Source organism: Bombina bombina, chromosome 9 (genome assembly GCF_027579735.1).
Source record: "Bombina bombina isolate aBomBom1 chromosome 9, aBomBom1.pri, whole genome shotgun sequence".
Taxonomy (NCBI): domain Eukaryota; kingdom Metazoa; phylum Chordata; class Amphibia; order Anura; family Bombinatoridae; genus Bombina; species Bombina bombina.
In genome coordinates, this window is record NC_069507.1 from 257,578,045 (window position 1) to 257,596,171 (window position 18,127).

At 39.5% G+C, this 18,127-nt stretch overlaps 1 protein-coding gene across 1 annotated transcript in view; it reads right to left on the minus strand.

The window, feature by feature from the left end:
• Positions 1-5,399: 5,399 nt before the first annotated feature.
• The window catches only part of LOC128640540 (rap1 GTPase-activating protein 1), an 89,464-nt gene continuing 76,736 nt past the window's right edge, over positions 5,400-18,127 (minus strand). Inside the window, exons 13-16 of the mRNA XM_053693012.1 lie at positions 17,352-17,423; positions 6,151-6,237; positions 5,893-6,030; positions 5,400-5,471 (exon numbers count right to left, since the gene is read on the minus strand). Of these exons, the coding sequence (XP_053548987.1) occupies positions 5,400-5,471; positions 5,893-6,030; positions 6,151-6,237; positions 17,352-17,423 (369 nt within the window). The remainder of the gene's footprint in view (positions 5,472-5,892; positions 6,031-6,150; positions 6,238-17,351; positions 17,424-18,127) is intronic.

The following is an 18,127-nucleotide window of genomic DNA, read 5'->3' on the forward strand; positions in this document are numbered from 1 at the left end:
TTAGCTTAGGGTTTGGGCTGAAAAAGAGCTAAATGCCCTTTTAAGGGCAATGCCCATCCAAATGCCCTTTTCAGGGCAATGGGGAGCTTAGGTTTTTTTAGATAGGATTTTATTTGGGGGGTTTGGTTACGTGGGTGGTGGGTTTTACTGTTTTGAGGTTGTTTGTATTTTTTTTTACAGGTGAAAGAGCTGATTTCTTTAGGGCAATGCCCCGCAAAAGGCCCTTTAAGGGCCATTGGCTGTTTAGTTTAGGCTAGGGTTTTTTTTTTATTTTGGGGGGGGCTTTTTTATTTTAATAGGGCTATTATATTAGGTGTAATTAGTTTAAATATTTGATAATTTCTTTTTTATTTTGTGTAATTTAGTGTTTATTATGTTTTGTAATTTAGTTAATTGTATTTAATTAATGTAATTTATTTAATTGTAGTGTAAGGTTAGGTGTTAGTGTAAGACAGGTTAGGTTTTATTTTACAGGTAAGTTTGTATTTATTTTAACTAGGTAGTTAGTAAATAGTTAATAACTATTTACTAACTAGTCTACTTGGTTAAAATAAATACAAACTTACCTGTGAAATAAAAATAAATCTAAGATAGCTACAATGTAACTATTAGTTATATTGTAGGTAGCATAGGTTTTATTTTATAGGTAAGTATTTAGTTTTAAATAGGAATTATTTAGGTATTAATTGAAATTTTTATTTAGATTTATTTTAATTATTTTAAAGTTAGTGGGTGTTAGGGTTAGGGTTAGACTTAGGGTTAGGTCTAGGGGTTAATAACTTTAGTATAGTGGCAGTGATTTTGGGGGCGGCAGATTAGGGGTTAATAACAGTAATGTAGATTGCGGCGATGTTAGAGACAGCAGATTAGGGGTTAATAATATTTAACTAGTGTTTGCGATGTGGGAGTACGGCGATTTAGGGGTTAATATGTTTATTATAGTGGCGGCGATGTCGGGAGCGGCAGATTAGGGGTTAATAATTTTATTTTAGTGTTTGCGATGCGGGAGGGCATCGGTTTAGGGGTTAATAGGTAGTTTATGGGTGTTAGTGTACTTTTTAGCACTTTAGTTATGAGTTTTATGGTACGGCTTTGTAACATAAAAGCCATAACTACTGACTTTCAGTTTACGGTACGGATCTTGTAGTTATAATAGGCTGTACCGCTAACTTTTTGGCCGGACAGGCAAACTCGTAATACCGGCGCTATGGAAGTCCCATTGAAAAAGGACTTTTTGAAAGCTGCGGTAGTTATGTTGCGTTACGGCCAAAAAAGTGTGCGGTACAGATATACCTGCAAGACTCGTAATACCAGCGGTAGTGAAAAAGCATCGTTATGAAGCTTTTTCACTCATAACGCAAAACTCGTAGCTGAATATATTTAAATTTCAGGTATTTTATTTTTTGAATTCTAACTCTGGATCTAATTAAACATTAAACCCTAGATTACAAGTGAAGCGCAAAATTGCACTTTCGCAAGCGCGATATTTGCGCTACACTCATTAATACCAGTGCACGTAAACACGTAAATGTGCGCTGGTATTACAAGTAAGGCGCAATTGACCGGAAGTCTTGCGCTCACGAGAGCACGCTTCCATAGTTTTCAATGGGAGCCTCGTTTTCATGCCGTGAGACACAGCAAATAATTATATATATATCTATATAAGCAGTAAAAACACAGCCCCCCATTCACGTCTATCTAAAGGCAGTTTCAGTGCCATTTTTTTCTAACACCCCACATCCCCTCACTTTAACCCCTTATAACTGCTTTGTGCAGTTTTGTTTTTTTAATAAAAAAAAAAAAATATGCTCATCTTTTTTTATCTATTTAAAAGAACTGTCCACTTTATGGGGCATATTTATATAAGCGTCAATCTCAGTGCATTCGCCAGCGTCAATACGCTCGCCAGACACTGCCAGACAACGCTGACGCATATCCACATACAATCCCCTTATTTATTAAAAAACCCTGTCAAAAACACGTGCCTGAAGTACGGGGCGATGAGCATCAGACTGTTGTTAACTAACAGTCATCGATGTCACGGTTATTTAGGTTTTTCCCAACTTTATAGTGATATATATATATCTGTGTGTGTTATGTCAGAAATATTTTGCTAACATATTTACATGTCCCTAAGTTCCTTTTTTTGTTCTAAACAATGTTGTCTTTCATATCTCTGTGTTTATTTATACCACTATATGTATATAGTAAAAATGTATTATTATTCTGAGCAGGAATAATTGCAAATATAACGTAATCAAGGTATCATATGTATTTATTTGCAATCAATGGATATTTTAAGAGCTGGGCCAGGTTTCTCTCTGTACCTGTCTAACCCCTCCTGATTGCAATATAGTTTTAAAAACCACCCCTTCACAGGTGTTATAAAATGGGCTGGCATATAAGATGACATTTCTTACTGAAAAAGTAATTCAAGAGAAGGAAGAAATACACTGAAAATAGCATGACAGGAGATAGGTGATTTTAATTTCTGCTGTATCTGAATCATGACGGTTTAGGGTTTAGGTTGGGCTATCCCTTTGAGCTATCATCTTAAAGGGACACTGAACCCAAAAATTTTCTTTCATGATTAAGATAGGGCATGCAATTTTAAGCAACTTTCTAATTGACTACTATTTTTAATTTTTCTTCATTCTCTTGCTATCTTTATTTGAAAAAGAAGGCATCTAAGCTTTTTTTTTTTAGTTCAGACCTCTGGACAGCACTTTTTTATTGGTGGATGAATTTATCCACCAATCAGCAAGAACAACCCAGGTTGTTCACCAAAAATGGGCCGGCATCTAAACTTACATTCTTGCATTTCAAATAAAGATACCAAGAGAATGAAGAAAATTTGATAATAAGGCCCCTATTTATCAAGGTCTGTCAGACCTGATCCGACAGTGCGGATCAGGTCCGACAGACCTCCCTGAATACGGCGAGCAATACGCTCACCGTATTTAGCATTGCACCAGCAGCTCACAAGAGCTGCTGGTGCAACGCCGCCCCCTGCAGACTCGCGGCCAATCGGCCGTCAGCAGGGGGGTGTCAATCAACCCGATCGCACTCGATCTGGTTGATTTCCGGCGATGTCTGTCCGCCTGCTCAGAGCAGGCGGACAGGTTATGGAGCCGCGGTCTTTGTGACCGCTGCTTCATACGAAGCTTGATATGCCCCTAGGAGTAACTTAGAAAGTTGCTAAAAATGTCATGCTCTTTCTGAATCATGAAAGAAAAAATTTGGGTTCAGTGTCCCTTTAAGATTATATTGAATCAAACATCAATTTGAATATTAAAATCATGGTCTAAAATATTACACTGTGTGTCCTAATGTCAGCATCAATGTTTATCTTTAACACTATTTTTTCATATACATACTGTCAAAGTATAATACACAATGTAACAAATGGCACAAGTTCTGATGAGTGATCAATGACACAAGTTTGGAGCAATTTGATTCGTTAGTGATAGTTTAAAATGTATATTTGAATCAAAAGTGGTTGAAAAATTCACTAGTGTGTGGGTTGTTTAGGAGTTTGCGTCATAATTGGTGTGAAAAGTGTTGCGTCAAAATTGTTGCGAAGTGGAGAGTGGGACTTGTATTACATGGCTTAAACATGGTGCACATAGATTTTTCACAAAAAAATAAAAAAAGTTAGCTATATTATGTTGTGTATTTATTTTATTTTTATCTCTATATCTATTAGTGCAACAAGTTTGGGGCAAAACTTTTTAACAAATTTGTAGAAATAATATTGTCCCCTTGCTTTGTAATGAGAGACAAAGTTGTAGCATAATCCATAAGTAGTAATGTATTTTACATTTGTATCCCTATATCTACCAGTGCACCAAATGTGGAGCAATAATATTGTTTGATTTAGAAAGGGTATACAATCTTAATAGAGTTTATAATTTACTTTTATTATGTAATATACTTCATTCTCTTGCAACATCGAACATAAGATTTCTGTGTTTTCAGACTCCCATTGATTTCTATGGTATTCGCGGCCCCAAGGGTGGCGGATTGAAAACTAGGTACGCTGTGTCGGAATACAAGCAAGCGTACCTGTTAAATGTTTGATAAATTTAGAAAAGGGTCAAATAGAGTCAAATCTGAATTAGAAACATCTGTAATGACGCAAGCATCGATCTGTGTCAGATTGAGATCGCGGGATTGTATTTTACATCACAAATTTCAACATTTGACGATCTTGGCGCTTTGATAACTACGGCGGATCAATCTCGCGACAAATACAACGCGGAATTTGAGCGTATTTCCAGTTGCCGCTTTGATAAATATCACCCTATGGAACAACTTTTTATCATTAACCAGAAGTCTGACCTCTAGTTCATTGCGCTTAGCGCAGAGTGAAACTGTGAGCTTGCAGAAGCATTAAGCAGCCAGTTGTAATGGCTGGTTAATAGTGCTCCACTTGTAATCTGGCCCTAAAGAATTTAAATCCATTTACATTTCTCTTTTATAAACAAAACATCATTCATTCACATATACACTTAAATCGTGGTTGCATTTCAACAACAAAATTAGACCAATGTTAAAGGGACACTGAACCCAAATGTTTTCTTTTGTGATTCAGATAGAGCAACTTTCTAATTTACTCCTATTATCAATTTTTCTTCGTTCTCTTGCTATCTTTATTTGAAAAAGAAGGCATCTAAGCTTTTTTCTTGGTTCAGAACTCTGGACAGCACTTTTTTATTGGTGGATGAATTTATTCACCAATCAGCAGGGACAACCCAGTTTGTTCAACAAAAATGGGCAGGCATCTAAACTTACATTCTTGCATTTCAAATAAAGATTCCAAGAGAATGAAGAAAATTTTATAATAGGAGTAAATTAGAAAGTTGCTTAAAATTGCATGCTCTATCTGAATCATGAAAGAAAAAATTTGGGTTCAGTGTCCCTTTAAGGATTTGGTGCATTTGTTGTGTGTGAATAAAGTTTTTGTTGTATTATTATCACTGTATGTACAGTATATGCTTTTGTGATTGGTTAATGGTTGTCACATGCTATGGGGGGGGATTTAAGTAACAAATTTGTCAGAAAAACAAACTACTTCTTATTTGAAATTCAAAATTGGGGCCCGATTGATTAAAACTTTGCAGGGCCAGTCATAACTAATGTATGCAACAAACATATTTATGTGGTTAAACCCATTCATCTAAATGTGCGGGAGGCTTCTAAAAGTTCAGGTTAATGTGTATGAAGTAAACTGCATTGAATGGCTGAATAGGTGTAAATTGGAATATATGTTTATAAGTGGAAGATGGAGAGACCTCGAAGCACAAGTGAGTAAATCTGTGGCAGTGAGAGAAGATAATAGCAATATAGCGGAGAAGTCTTTAGCAGCAAAGGGGTGTCCTTGACCGAGTGAGTCTGTCTTAGATGGGTTTGAGATATACTGAGGAGTTGTGTTTTATATGTACAACCATGATCTTAACTTCATCATGAGACTAGTGGACGAAAAACATATTTTGGAAAATTAGCTTATTTATAATGGAAAAGGAGAATCCTTATAGATTCTAGGGTAAGAGTGACCGTGATGTATTTTAGGATTGACTAATTAATAGAAAAACATAACAGGATATTAGTGAACTACAAGTTGGGCTGTTTGATGTGAAGGATAAAGAAAAATAGATAGGTCAAGTTTAGATTTTGGAGTTCTCATCCTATTGGAAAATGTGGGATCCTCAGGGGAGCACTCTCAGGGTAAACTCAACAAGCTGTACTATAATGTGCAATACTTATGTACCACTGTGGCACAGTCTCCCTCAGACAAGATATGGCCCAAATATCTACAAGAAATTGTTTTTTTCATGCACAAATTGATAAGAGATGATTATGGTTTAATGTGCTTCTGCTAATACCTCTCACCTTGAAGTTTTCCAAGAAGCCACTACTTGTGCTTTCCAGTTTGTCACTGACACCTTCATCTGTAGCCCCCAGCAATCTCTGACTGTGCACAAAGAGCTCTTCATATAGACTGTCAATGAGAGCTCCACGTGTACGTTCCTGTTGAAATGTCACAATCAAAGACCATAAGTGGAGAGAAGGTTCATTCATTTACTCTGTGTTACATAAATACATCCTAGTGCTAGCAGAGGTGGGTAACTGAGAGACACAATTTCATACCTGTAGCTTTGAGAACCTTTCAGCTCGATAGCAGCTGACTTCAGCATTAATCAGCTTTGTGAGTAAAAACTCCCGGAACGGTGAGTCCTGACAGAGATGCAAGACAGAGGTTTACGGTTATAGCAGGTGACAAGAGATATGATATATGAAGAATAAGAGTCCTGAGACATAGACAGAGGTGTATGGTTATAGCAGGTGACATGAGATGATATATGAAGAATAAGAGTCCTGAGACATAGACAGAAGTGTACGGTTACAGCAGGTGACATGAGATGATATATGAAGAATAAGAGTCCTGAGACATAGACAGAAGTGTATGGTTATAGCAGGTGACAAGAGATATGATATATGAAGAATAAGAGTCCTGAGACATAGACAGAAGTGTACGGTTACAGCAGGTGACATGAGATGATATATGAAGAATAAGAGTCCTGAGACATAGACAGAAGTGTATGGTTATAGCAGGTGACATGAGATATGATATATGAAGAATAAGAGTCCTGTGACATAGACAGAGGTGTACGGTTATAGCAGGTGACATGAGATATGATATATGAAGAATAAGAGTCCTGTGACATAGACAGAGGTGTATGGTTACAGCAGGTGACAAGAGATATGATATATGAAGAATAAGAGTCCTGAGACATAGACAGAGGTGTACGGTTACAGAAGGTGACAAGAGATGTGATATATGAAGAATAAGAGTCCTGAGACATAAACAGAAGTGTATGGTTATAGCAGGTGACATGAGATGATATATGAAGAATAAGAGTCCTGAGACATAAACAGAAGTGTATGGTTATAGCAGGTGACATGAGATGATATATGAAGAATAAGAGTCCTGAGACATAAACAGAAGTGTATGGTTATAGCAGGTGACATGAGATGATATATGAAGAATAAGAGTCCTGAGACATAGACAGAGGTGTACAGTTACAGCAGATGACTGTGATATGTGATATATGAAGAATAAGAGTCCTGAGACATATACAGAGGTGTACGGTTACAGAGGGTGACAAGAGATGTGATATATAAAGAATAAGAGTCTTGAGACATAGACAGAAGTTTATGGCTACAGCATGTGACTTGAGATATGATATATGAAGAACGCAAACTAACCCTACACTAACTAACCCCTAAACCACCAATAGCCCACCACAATAAACGTCCTAACCTATTAACCCCTATACCGCCAATAACTCACTGCAATAAACTTCCTAACCTATTAACCCCTATACCGCCAATAGCCCACCGCAATAAACTTCCTAACCTATTAACCCCTATACCGTCAATAGCCCATAACAATAAACGTCCTAAACTATTAACCACTATACTGCCTATAGCCCATTGCAATAAACTTCCTAACCTATTAACCCCTATACCACCAATAGCCCACCACAATAAACGCCCTAACCTATTAACCCCTATACCGTCAATAGCCCATAACAATAAACGTCCTAAACTATTAACCACTATACTGCCTATAGCCCATTGCAATAAACTTCCTAACCTATTAACCCCTATACCACCAATAGCCCACCACAATAAACGCCCTAACCTATTAACCCCTATACCACCAATAACTCACTGCAATAAACTTCCTAACCTATTAACCCCTATACCGCCAATAGCCCACCGCAATAAACTTCCTAACCTATTAACCCCTATACCGCCAATAGCCCACCGCAATAAACTTCCTAACCTATTAACCCCTATACCGCCAATAGCCCACCGCAATAAACTTCCTAACCTATTAACCCCTATACCGCCAATAGCCCACCGCAATAAACTTCCTAACCTATTAACCCCTATACCGCCAATAGCCCACCGCAATAAACTTCCTAACCTATTAACCCCTATACCGTCAATAGCCCACCGCAATAAACTTCCTAACCTATTAACCCCTATACCACCAATAGCCCACCACAATAAACACCCTAACCTATTAACCCCTATACCGCCAATAACTCACTGCAATAAAATTCCTAACCTATTAACCCCTATTCCACCAATAGCCCACCGCAATAAACTTCCTAACCTATTAACCCCTATACCACCAATAGCCCACCACAATAAACGTTCTAACCTATTAACCCCTATACCGCCAATAACTCACTGCAATAACCTTCCTAACCTATTAACCCCTATACCACCAATAGCCCACCGCAATAAACGTCCTAACCTATTAACCCCTATACCACCAATAGCCCACCACAATAAACGTCCTAACCTATTAACTCCTATACCGCCAAAAACTCACTGCAATAAACTTCCTAACCTATTAACCCCTATACCACCAATAGCCCACCGCAATAAACGTCCTAACCTATTAACCCCTATACCACCAATAGCCCACCGCAATAAACTTCCTAACCTATTAACCCCTATACCACCAATAGTCCCCCACAATAAACTTCTTAACCTATTAACCCCTATACCGCCAATAGCCCACCACAATAAACTTCCTAACCTATTAACCCCTATACCGCCAATAGCCCACCACAATAAACTTCCTAACTTATTAATCCCTATACCACCAATAGCCCACCGCAATAAACTTTCTAACCTATTAACCCCTATATCACCCATAGCCCACCGCAATAAACTTCCTAACCTATTAACCCCTATACCACCAATAGTCCCCCACAATAAACTTCTTAACATATTAACCCCTATACCGCCAATAGCCCACCACGATAAATTTCCTAACCTATTAACCCCTATACCGCCAATAGCCCACCACAATAAACTTCCTAACTTATTAATCCCTATACCGCCAATAGCCCACCGCAATAAACTTCCTAACTTATTAACCCCTATACTGCCAATAGCCCACCACAATAAACTTCCTAACTTATTAATCCCTATACCACCAATAGCCCACCGCAATAAACGTCCTAACCTATTAACCCCTATATCACCCATAGCCCACCGCAATAAACTTCCTAACCTATTAACCCCTATACCACCAATAGTCCACCACAATAAACTTCCTAACCTATTAACCCCTATACCACCAATAGCCCACCGCAATAAACTTCCTAACCTATTAACCCCTATACCACCAATAGCCCACCGCAATAAACTTCCTAACCTATTAACCCCTATACCACCAATAGCCCACCGCAATAAACTTCCTAACTTATTAATCCCTATACCACCAATAGCCCACAGCAATAAACTTCCTAACCTATTAACCCCTATACCGCCAATAACTCACTGCAATAAACTTCCTAACCTATTAACCCCTATACTGCCAATAGCCCACTGCAATAAACTTCCTAATATATTAACCCCTATACCGCCAATAACTCACTGCAATAAACTTCCTAACCTATTAACCCCTATACTGCCAATAGCCCACCGCAATAAACTTCCTAACCTATTAACCCCTATACTGCCAATAGCCCACCACAATAAACTTCCTAACTTATTAACCCCTATACCGCCTATAGCCCACTGCAATAAACTTCCTAACCTATTAACCCCTATACCGCCAATAGCCCACCACAATAAACTTACTAACCCCTATACCGCCAATAGCCCACTGCAATAAACTTCCTAAACTATTAACCCCTATAGTGACAATAGCCCACCGCAATAAACTTCCTAACTTATTAACCCCTATACCACCAATAGCCCACTGCAATAAACTTTCTAACTTATTAACCCCTATACCGCCAATAGCCCACCGCAATAAACTTCCTAACCTATTAACCCCTATACTGCCAATAGCCCACAGCAATAAACTTCCTAACCTATAAACCCCTATACCATCAATAGCCCACCTGCAATAAACTTCCTAACCTATTAACCCCTATACTGCCAATAGCCCACAACAATAAACTTCCTAACCTATTAACCCCTATACCGCCAATAGCCCACTGCAATAAACTTCCTAACCTATTAGCCCCTATACCGCCTATAGCCCACTGCAATAAACTTCCTAACTTATTAACCCCTATACCACCAATAGCCCACTGCAATAAACTTCCTAACTTATTAACCCCTATACTGCCAATAGCCCACAGCAATAAACTTCCTGATCTATTAACCCCTATACTGTCAATAGCCCATCACAATAAACTTCCTAACCTATATACCCCTATACTGTCAATAGCTCATCACAATAAACTTCCTAACCTATATACCCCTATACCGCCAATAGCCCCCAGCAATAAACTTCCTAACCTATTAACCCCTATACCGCCAATAGCCCACAGCAATAAACTTCCTAACCTATTAACCCCTATACTGCCAATAGCCCACAGCAATAAACTTCCTAACCTATATACCCCTATACCGCCAATAGCCCCCAGCAATAAACTTCCTAACCTATTAACCCCTATACCGCCAATAGCCCACAGCAATAAACTTCCTAACCTATAAACCCCTATACCGTGAGCTTATAAAGGCTGGAAAGGGTTGTTATCAAATCAAGCACAGCCTTTCTGTCTTCACCAGCCTCACACCTTCTCCATCTTCACTGACCTCACCAGATGCAATGGTCTCACAGTCGCTCCATCTTCACCAGTCTCACAGCCGTTCCATCTTCACTGGCCTCACAGCCTCTCCATCTTTACCAGCCTCACAGCCTCGCCATCTTCACTGGCCTCACAGCCTCTCCATCTTCATCAGCCTCACAGCCTCTCCATCTTCATCAGCCTCACAGCCCCTCCATATTCACTGACCTTACAGCCTCTCCATCTTCACTGACCTTACAGCCTCTCCATCTTCACTGACCTTACAGCCTCTCCATCTTCACTGGCCTCACAGCCTCTCCATCTTCACCAGCCTCACAGCCCCTCCATCTTCATCAGCCTCACAGCCTCTCCATCTTCACCAGCCTCACAGCCTCTCCATCTTCACCAGCCTCACAGCCTCTCCATCTTCACCAGCCTCACAGCCTCTCCATCTTCACCAGCCTCACAGCCTCTCCATCTTCACCAGCCTCACAGCCCCTCCATCTTCACCAGCCTCACAGCCTCGCCATCTTCACCAGCCTTACAGCCTCTCCATCTTCATCAGCCTCACAGCCCCTCCATCTTCATCAGCCTCACAGCCTCTCCATCTTCACCAGCCTCACAGCCTCGCCATCTTCACCAGCCTTACAGCCTCTCCATCTTCATCAGCCTCACAGCCCCTCCATATTCACTGACCTTACAGCCTCTCCATCTTCACTGACCTTACAGCCTCTCCATCTTCACTGGCCTCACAGCCTCTCCATCTTCACCAGCCTCACAGCCCCTCCATCTTCATCAGCCTCACAGCCTCTCCATCTTCACCAGCCTCACAGCCTCGCCATCTTCACCAGCCTTACAGCCTCTCCATCTTCATCAGCCTCACAGCCCCTCCATATTCACTGACCTAACAGCCTCTCCATCTTCACTGACCTTACAGCCTCTCCATCTTCACTGACCTTACAGCCTCTCCATCTTCACTGGCCTCACAACCTCTTCAACTTCACTGGCCTCACAGCCTCTCCATCTTCACTGACCTCACAGCCTCTCCATCTTCACTGACCTTACAGCCTCTCCATCTTCACTGACCTTACAGCCTCTCCATCTTCACTGGCCTCACAACCTCTTCAACTTCACTGGCCTCACAGCCTCTCCATCTTCACTGACCTCACAGCCTCTCCATCTTCACTGACCTCACAGCCTCTCCATCTTTACTGACCTCACAGCCTCTCCATCTTCACTGACCTCACAGCCTCTCTATCTTCACCAGCCTCACAGCCTGTCCATCTTCATCAGCCTCACAGACTCTCCATCTTCACCAGCCTCTCCATCTTCACCAGCCTCACCGCCTCTCCATCTTCACTGACCTCAAAGCCTCTCCATCTTCACCAGCCTCACAGCCTCTCCATCTTCACCAGCCTCACAGCCACTCCATCTTCATCAGCCTCACAGCCCCTCCATATTCACTGACCTTACAGCCTCTCTATCTTCACTGGCCTCACAACCTCTTCAACTTCACTGGCCTCACAAGTCACAACCTCTTCAACTTCACTGGCCTCACAGCCTCTCCAACTTTACTGACCTTTACAGCCTCTCCATCTTCACTGACATCACAGCCTCTCCATCTTCACTGACATTACATCCTCTCCATCTTTACTGACCTCACAGCCTCTCCCTCTTTACTGACCTCACAGCCTCTCCATCTTCACTGGCCTCACAGTCTTTCCATCTTCATCAGCCTCACAGCCTCTCCATCTTCACCAGCCTCACAGCCTCTCCATCTTCACCAGCCTGACAGCCTCTCCATCTTCACCAGCCTCACAGCCTCTCCATCTTCACCAGCCTCACAGCCTCTCCATCTTCACCAGCCTCACAGCCTTTCCTTCTTCACTGGCCTTACAGCCTCTCCATCTTCATTAGCCTCACAGCCTCTCCATCTTCACTGGCCTCTCAATCTTTACTGACCTCACAGCCTCTCCATCTTAACTGACCTCACATCCTCTCCATCTTCACTAACCTCACAGCCTCTCCTTCTTCATTAGCCTTACAGTCTCTCCATCTTCACTGCCATCATAGCCTCTCCATCTTCACCAGCCTCACAGCATTTCCATCTTCACCAGCATCACAGCCTCTCCATTTTCACCAGCCTCACAGCCTCTCCATCTTCACTGACCTCACAGCCTCTCCATCTTCACTGGCCTCACAACCTCTTCAACTTCACTGTCCTCACAGCCTCTCTAACTTTACTGACCTCACAGCTTCTCCATCTTCACTGACCTAACAGCCTCTCCATCTTCACTGACCTCACAGCCTCTCCATCTTTACTGACCTCACATCCTCTCCATCTTCACTGGCCTCACATCCTCTCCATCTTCACTGGCCTCACAGCCCCTCCATCTTCACCAGCCTCACAGCCTCTCCATCTTCACAGCCTCTCCATCTTTACTGACCTCACAGCCTCTCCATCTTCACTGACCTCACAGCCTCTCCATCTTCACTGACCTCACAGCCTCTCAATCTTCACAACCTCTCCATCTTCACTGACCTCACAGCCTCTCCATCTTCACAGCCTCTCCATCTTTACTGACCTCACATCCTCTCCATCTTCACTGGCCTCACAGCCTCTCCATCTTCACCAGCCTCACAGCCTCTCCATTTTCACAGCCTCTCCATCTTTACTGACCTCACATCCTCTCCATCTTCACTGGCCTCACAGCCTCTCCATCTTTACTGGCCTCACAGCCTCTCCATCTTCACTGACCTCACAGCCTCTCCATCTTAACTGACCTCACATCCTCTCCATCTTCACTGACCTTACAGCCTCTCCCTCTTCACTGGCCTCACAGCCTCTCCATCTTCATTGGCCTCACAGCCCCTCCATCTTCATCAGCCTCACAGCCTCTCCATCTTCACCAGCCTCACAGCATTTCCATCTTCACCATCATCACAGCCTCTCCATCTTCACCAGCCTCACAGCATTTCCATCTTCACCAGCATCACAGCCTCTCCATCTTCACCAGTCTTACAGCCTCTCCATTTTCACCAGCCTCACAGCCTCTCCATCTTCACTGACCTCACAGCCTCTTCATCTTCACTGACCTCACAGCCTCTCCATCTTCACTGACCTCACAGCCTCTCCATCTTCACCAGCCTTACAGCCTCTCCATCTTCACTGGCCTCACAGCCTCTCCAGCTCATCCAGCCTCACAGACTCTCCATCTTAACTGGCCTCCTCAATCTCTCCAGTTTCTCCAGCCACTTCAACTTCATATGCGTCACCAGGCTCTCCAAATATACAAGCTCCATCTTCTCTGGCCTCACTAGGCACTCCGTATTCAGTGGCATCAATAGTCTCTCCAGCTTCCCTAGACACACAAGCCCACACATGGCCTAACAAGCCCCTCCAGCTTCATTGACCATCCTCAACCTCACCATTCTCACTATCATCACCACTTCCCTATTTTCGACTAAAGAATTGATACATGATAAAGCTTTAGTGAATTAGCTGCATAGAAAAACAAAGCTGATGAAGTAGCCAGAGAGGTTGAATAGGCCTATTAGTGAATACTGCCCACTATATCACTTTATCAGCATATTGAATAAAATGTACACATACAAAACACAATTTATATAAGGCTGAAGGACACATGTAGTAAAACACATTAGGTTAGTCACAACCCAAGCTCAGCTCATGTCTGCATTTATTTTTTAGTAAAATATGCAATTAGTTTTTTTTATATCCACAAACACAGGTGCCTCAGTTGTACTGCTGTAATATCTGGCTCAGTGACCAGAGTACAAATTTGTGAACATTAATTTTTGTTCAGTGAAAAGGACTAAATAATTTATATTGCTATAAAAAAAATGAAATGAGATATTAGATGGGGAAATTCTGCCACCCAGTGTTTATTTTGGGTACTGCCATTGGGAGTCAGTTACAGATCTATGCTTCCAGCCTGCTGGTCATGTCATACTGAGAAGGCCACAGTCTGCTTCAGTGATCACTGCCTTCTTTTTTTTACACTACAGAATAAATGTATCTGGTTATTTTCTATCCTTCTGTTCGCTGGCTATATTTACCTAATTTTCGGTGAAAATTAACCATATTAATTAAAATTAACTGACTGTGCCGTTGTGCCACCATGTGGTCAATATGTGTATAACAGTTACATATTAGCAATAAGATTAAAACTTTACTAAAAAGGGTATTATTTATATATTACCCTTTTTATATATATACAGGTAGCCCTCAGTTTACGCCGGGGTTAGGTTCCAGAAGGAATGGTTGTAAATCGAAACCGTTGTAAATTGAAACCCAGTTTATAATGTAAGTCAATGGGAAGTGAGGGAGATAGGTTCCAGGCCCCTCTCAAAATTGTCATAAGTAACACCTAATACATTATTTTTAAAGCTTTGAAATGAAGACTTTAAATGCTAAACAGCATTATAAACCTAATAAAATAATCACACAACACAGAATATATAATTAAACTAAGTTAAATGAACAAAAACATTTGCTAAACAGCATTATAAACCTAATAAAATAATCACACAACACAGAATATATAATTAAACTAAGTTAAATGAACAAAAACATTTGCTAAACAGCATTATAAACCTAATAAAATAATCACACAACACAGACTTCACTTGCATTTTTCTGCAAACAGTTCTTTTAATGCATTCCAATCTGGACTGATTTATAGACAGGAAGATCTTGTTCCTTTGAAATTTGCTCGATAGCTCAGGAGAGTTAAACTGATTAATTTCAGCTTGCTTGGCTTTGCTGCAACACAAGCGGACAGCTCCACCTACTGGCTATTTTAATAAATGCACTGCTTCTCAATACTTTTCAATAGCAGTCACATGACTGGAAGAAAAGGTTGTTATTCTGAAACGGTGTAAATTGAACCGTTGTAAAACGAGGGCCACCTGTATATATATATATATATATATATATATATATATACATATATATAGTACTGATTGTCCCTATCTACCTGTGATAAATTATTTATATATATATATATAGTACTGAGTGTCCCTATCTACCTGTGATACATTATTTATATATATTATATATAGTACTGATTGTCCCTATCTACCTGTGATACATTATTTATATATATATATATAGTACTGAGTGTCCCTATCTACCTGTGATACATTATTTATATATATATATAGTACTGATTGTCCCTATCTACCTGTAATAAATTATTTATATATATATATAGTACTGATTGTCCCTATCTACCTGTAATAAATTATTTATATATATATATAGTACTGATTGTCCCTATCTACCTGTAATAAATTATTTATATATATATATATTACTGATTGTCCCTATCTACCTGTGATAAATTATTTATATATATATATAGTACTGATTGTCCCTATCTACCTGTAATAAATTATTTATATATATATATAGTACTGATTGTCCCTATCTACCTGTGATACATTATTTATATATATATATAGTACTGATTGTCCCTATCTACCTGTGATACATTATTTATATATATATATAGTACTGATTGTCCCTATCTACCTGTGATACATTATTTATATATATATATAGTACTGATTGTCCCTATCTACCTGTAATAAATTATTTATATATATATATAGTACTGATTGTCCCTATCTACCTGTAATAAATTATTTATATATATATATAGTACTGATTGTCCCTATCTACCTGTAATAAATTATTTATATATATATATAGTACTGATTGTCCCTATCTACCTGTGATACATTATTTATATATATATATATATAGTACTGATTGTCCCTATCTACCTGTGATACATTATTTATATATATATATATAGTACTGAGTGTCCCTATCTACCTGTGATACATTATTTATATATATTATATATAGTACTGATTGTCCCTATCTACCTGTGATACATTATTTATATATATATATAGTACTGATTGTCCCTATCTACCTGTGATACATTATTTATATATATATATAGTACTGATTGTCCCTATCTACCTGTGATACATTATTTATATATATATATAGTACTGATTGTCCCTATCTACCTGTGATACATTATTTATATATATATATAGTACTGATTGTCCCTATCTACCTGTGATACATTATTTATATATATATATAGTACTGATTGTCCCTATCTACCTGTGATACATTATTTATATATATATATAGTACTGATTGTCCCTATCTACCTGTGATACATTATTTATATATATATATAGTACTGATTGTCCCTATCTACCTGTGATACATTATGTATTAATATATATATATATATATTATATATAGTACTGAGTGTCCCTATCTACCTGTAATAAATTATTTATATATATATATAGTACTGATTGTCCCTATCTACCTGTATTAAATTATCTCTCTCTCTCTCTCTCTCTCTCTCTATATATATATATATATATATATATATATATATATATATATATATATATATACAGTATATAATGTGCATAGTTTTTGTTATTCCTTAGTGAAACAAATGCTGAAAATAACTGTGGTCTATTGTGGGATTTGGTTCTTTTTGGTGCTGGATTTCTTACAGTAAAAATCTAACACATAAATATCTGTATTTGCACAAATATTTGTGTACTACACCGTTTCTCTAATAAATAATAGTAACACAAACAGTAACTGTGAATATTAAAGACTTTCTCCTGTCTGCGTCTCCCTGGGGTCATTGTGAGGGTTAGATGTTCACTAACCTTTCGAAACACAGCAGGGGTGGGAAGTGGAGGACCAAATATGGGTACATCATCCCGAGCGGTGACCGACACCTGCGGACAGAATAATATAAATTCACTGAAATACTATTATGGGCTCCCTGATACCCTTAATGTTTGACAAAACACCTTACAGATTCTGATCAAATATTTTGCTATGAAACAAGTTGTTAACTTCTATAATTAAAAAGTGAATAGAAATAAAACAGTTTTAACCCCTAGTGACCAGTGTTATGATCATGTTTTTGTTAAGCATCAAACATATATTAGAGAACTATGTCATAGGTGCATGATTTCTGCCAGACAATTACATGATAACAGGGGCTGTGTGCTTTTAATAGGGGGATACTTCACATCCTTGTTTATTACTGTAGGACCCCAAACCTCATTGGTGCTAACTGCCCTGAATCTACTAGCTAGTGCCCTTTTTTACTTGCCCTGTGCTTTATGCAGAGCAAGGAGAGAGCGGATTTAAGAACAAATAAACACAGTACATAGAGAGAAGAGGATAAGGCCCCACTTGTACCCTATACTTTGGTAAAACTTAGCTTTCTGGTCAACTTTTTGCTCACAAATGTTATGTCCTGGGGTAATCCCTGACCCTGTGACTTACCATCTGATGTGCAACACTTTCACACAAAGTGATCTACAGGGCAAGTCACAAGGTGATCTATATGGGGCAGGTCACAAGGTTATCTATAGAGAAAGTCACAAGGTGATCTACAGGGCAAGTCACAAGGTGATCTATGAGTCAGGTC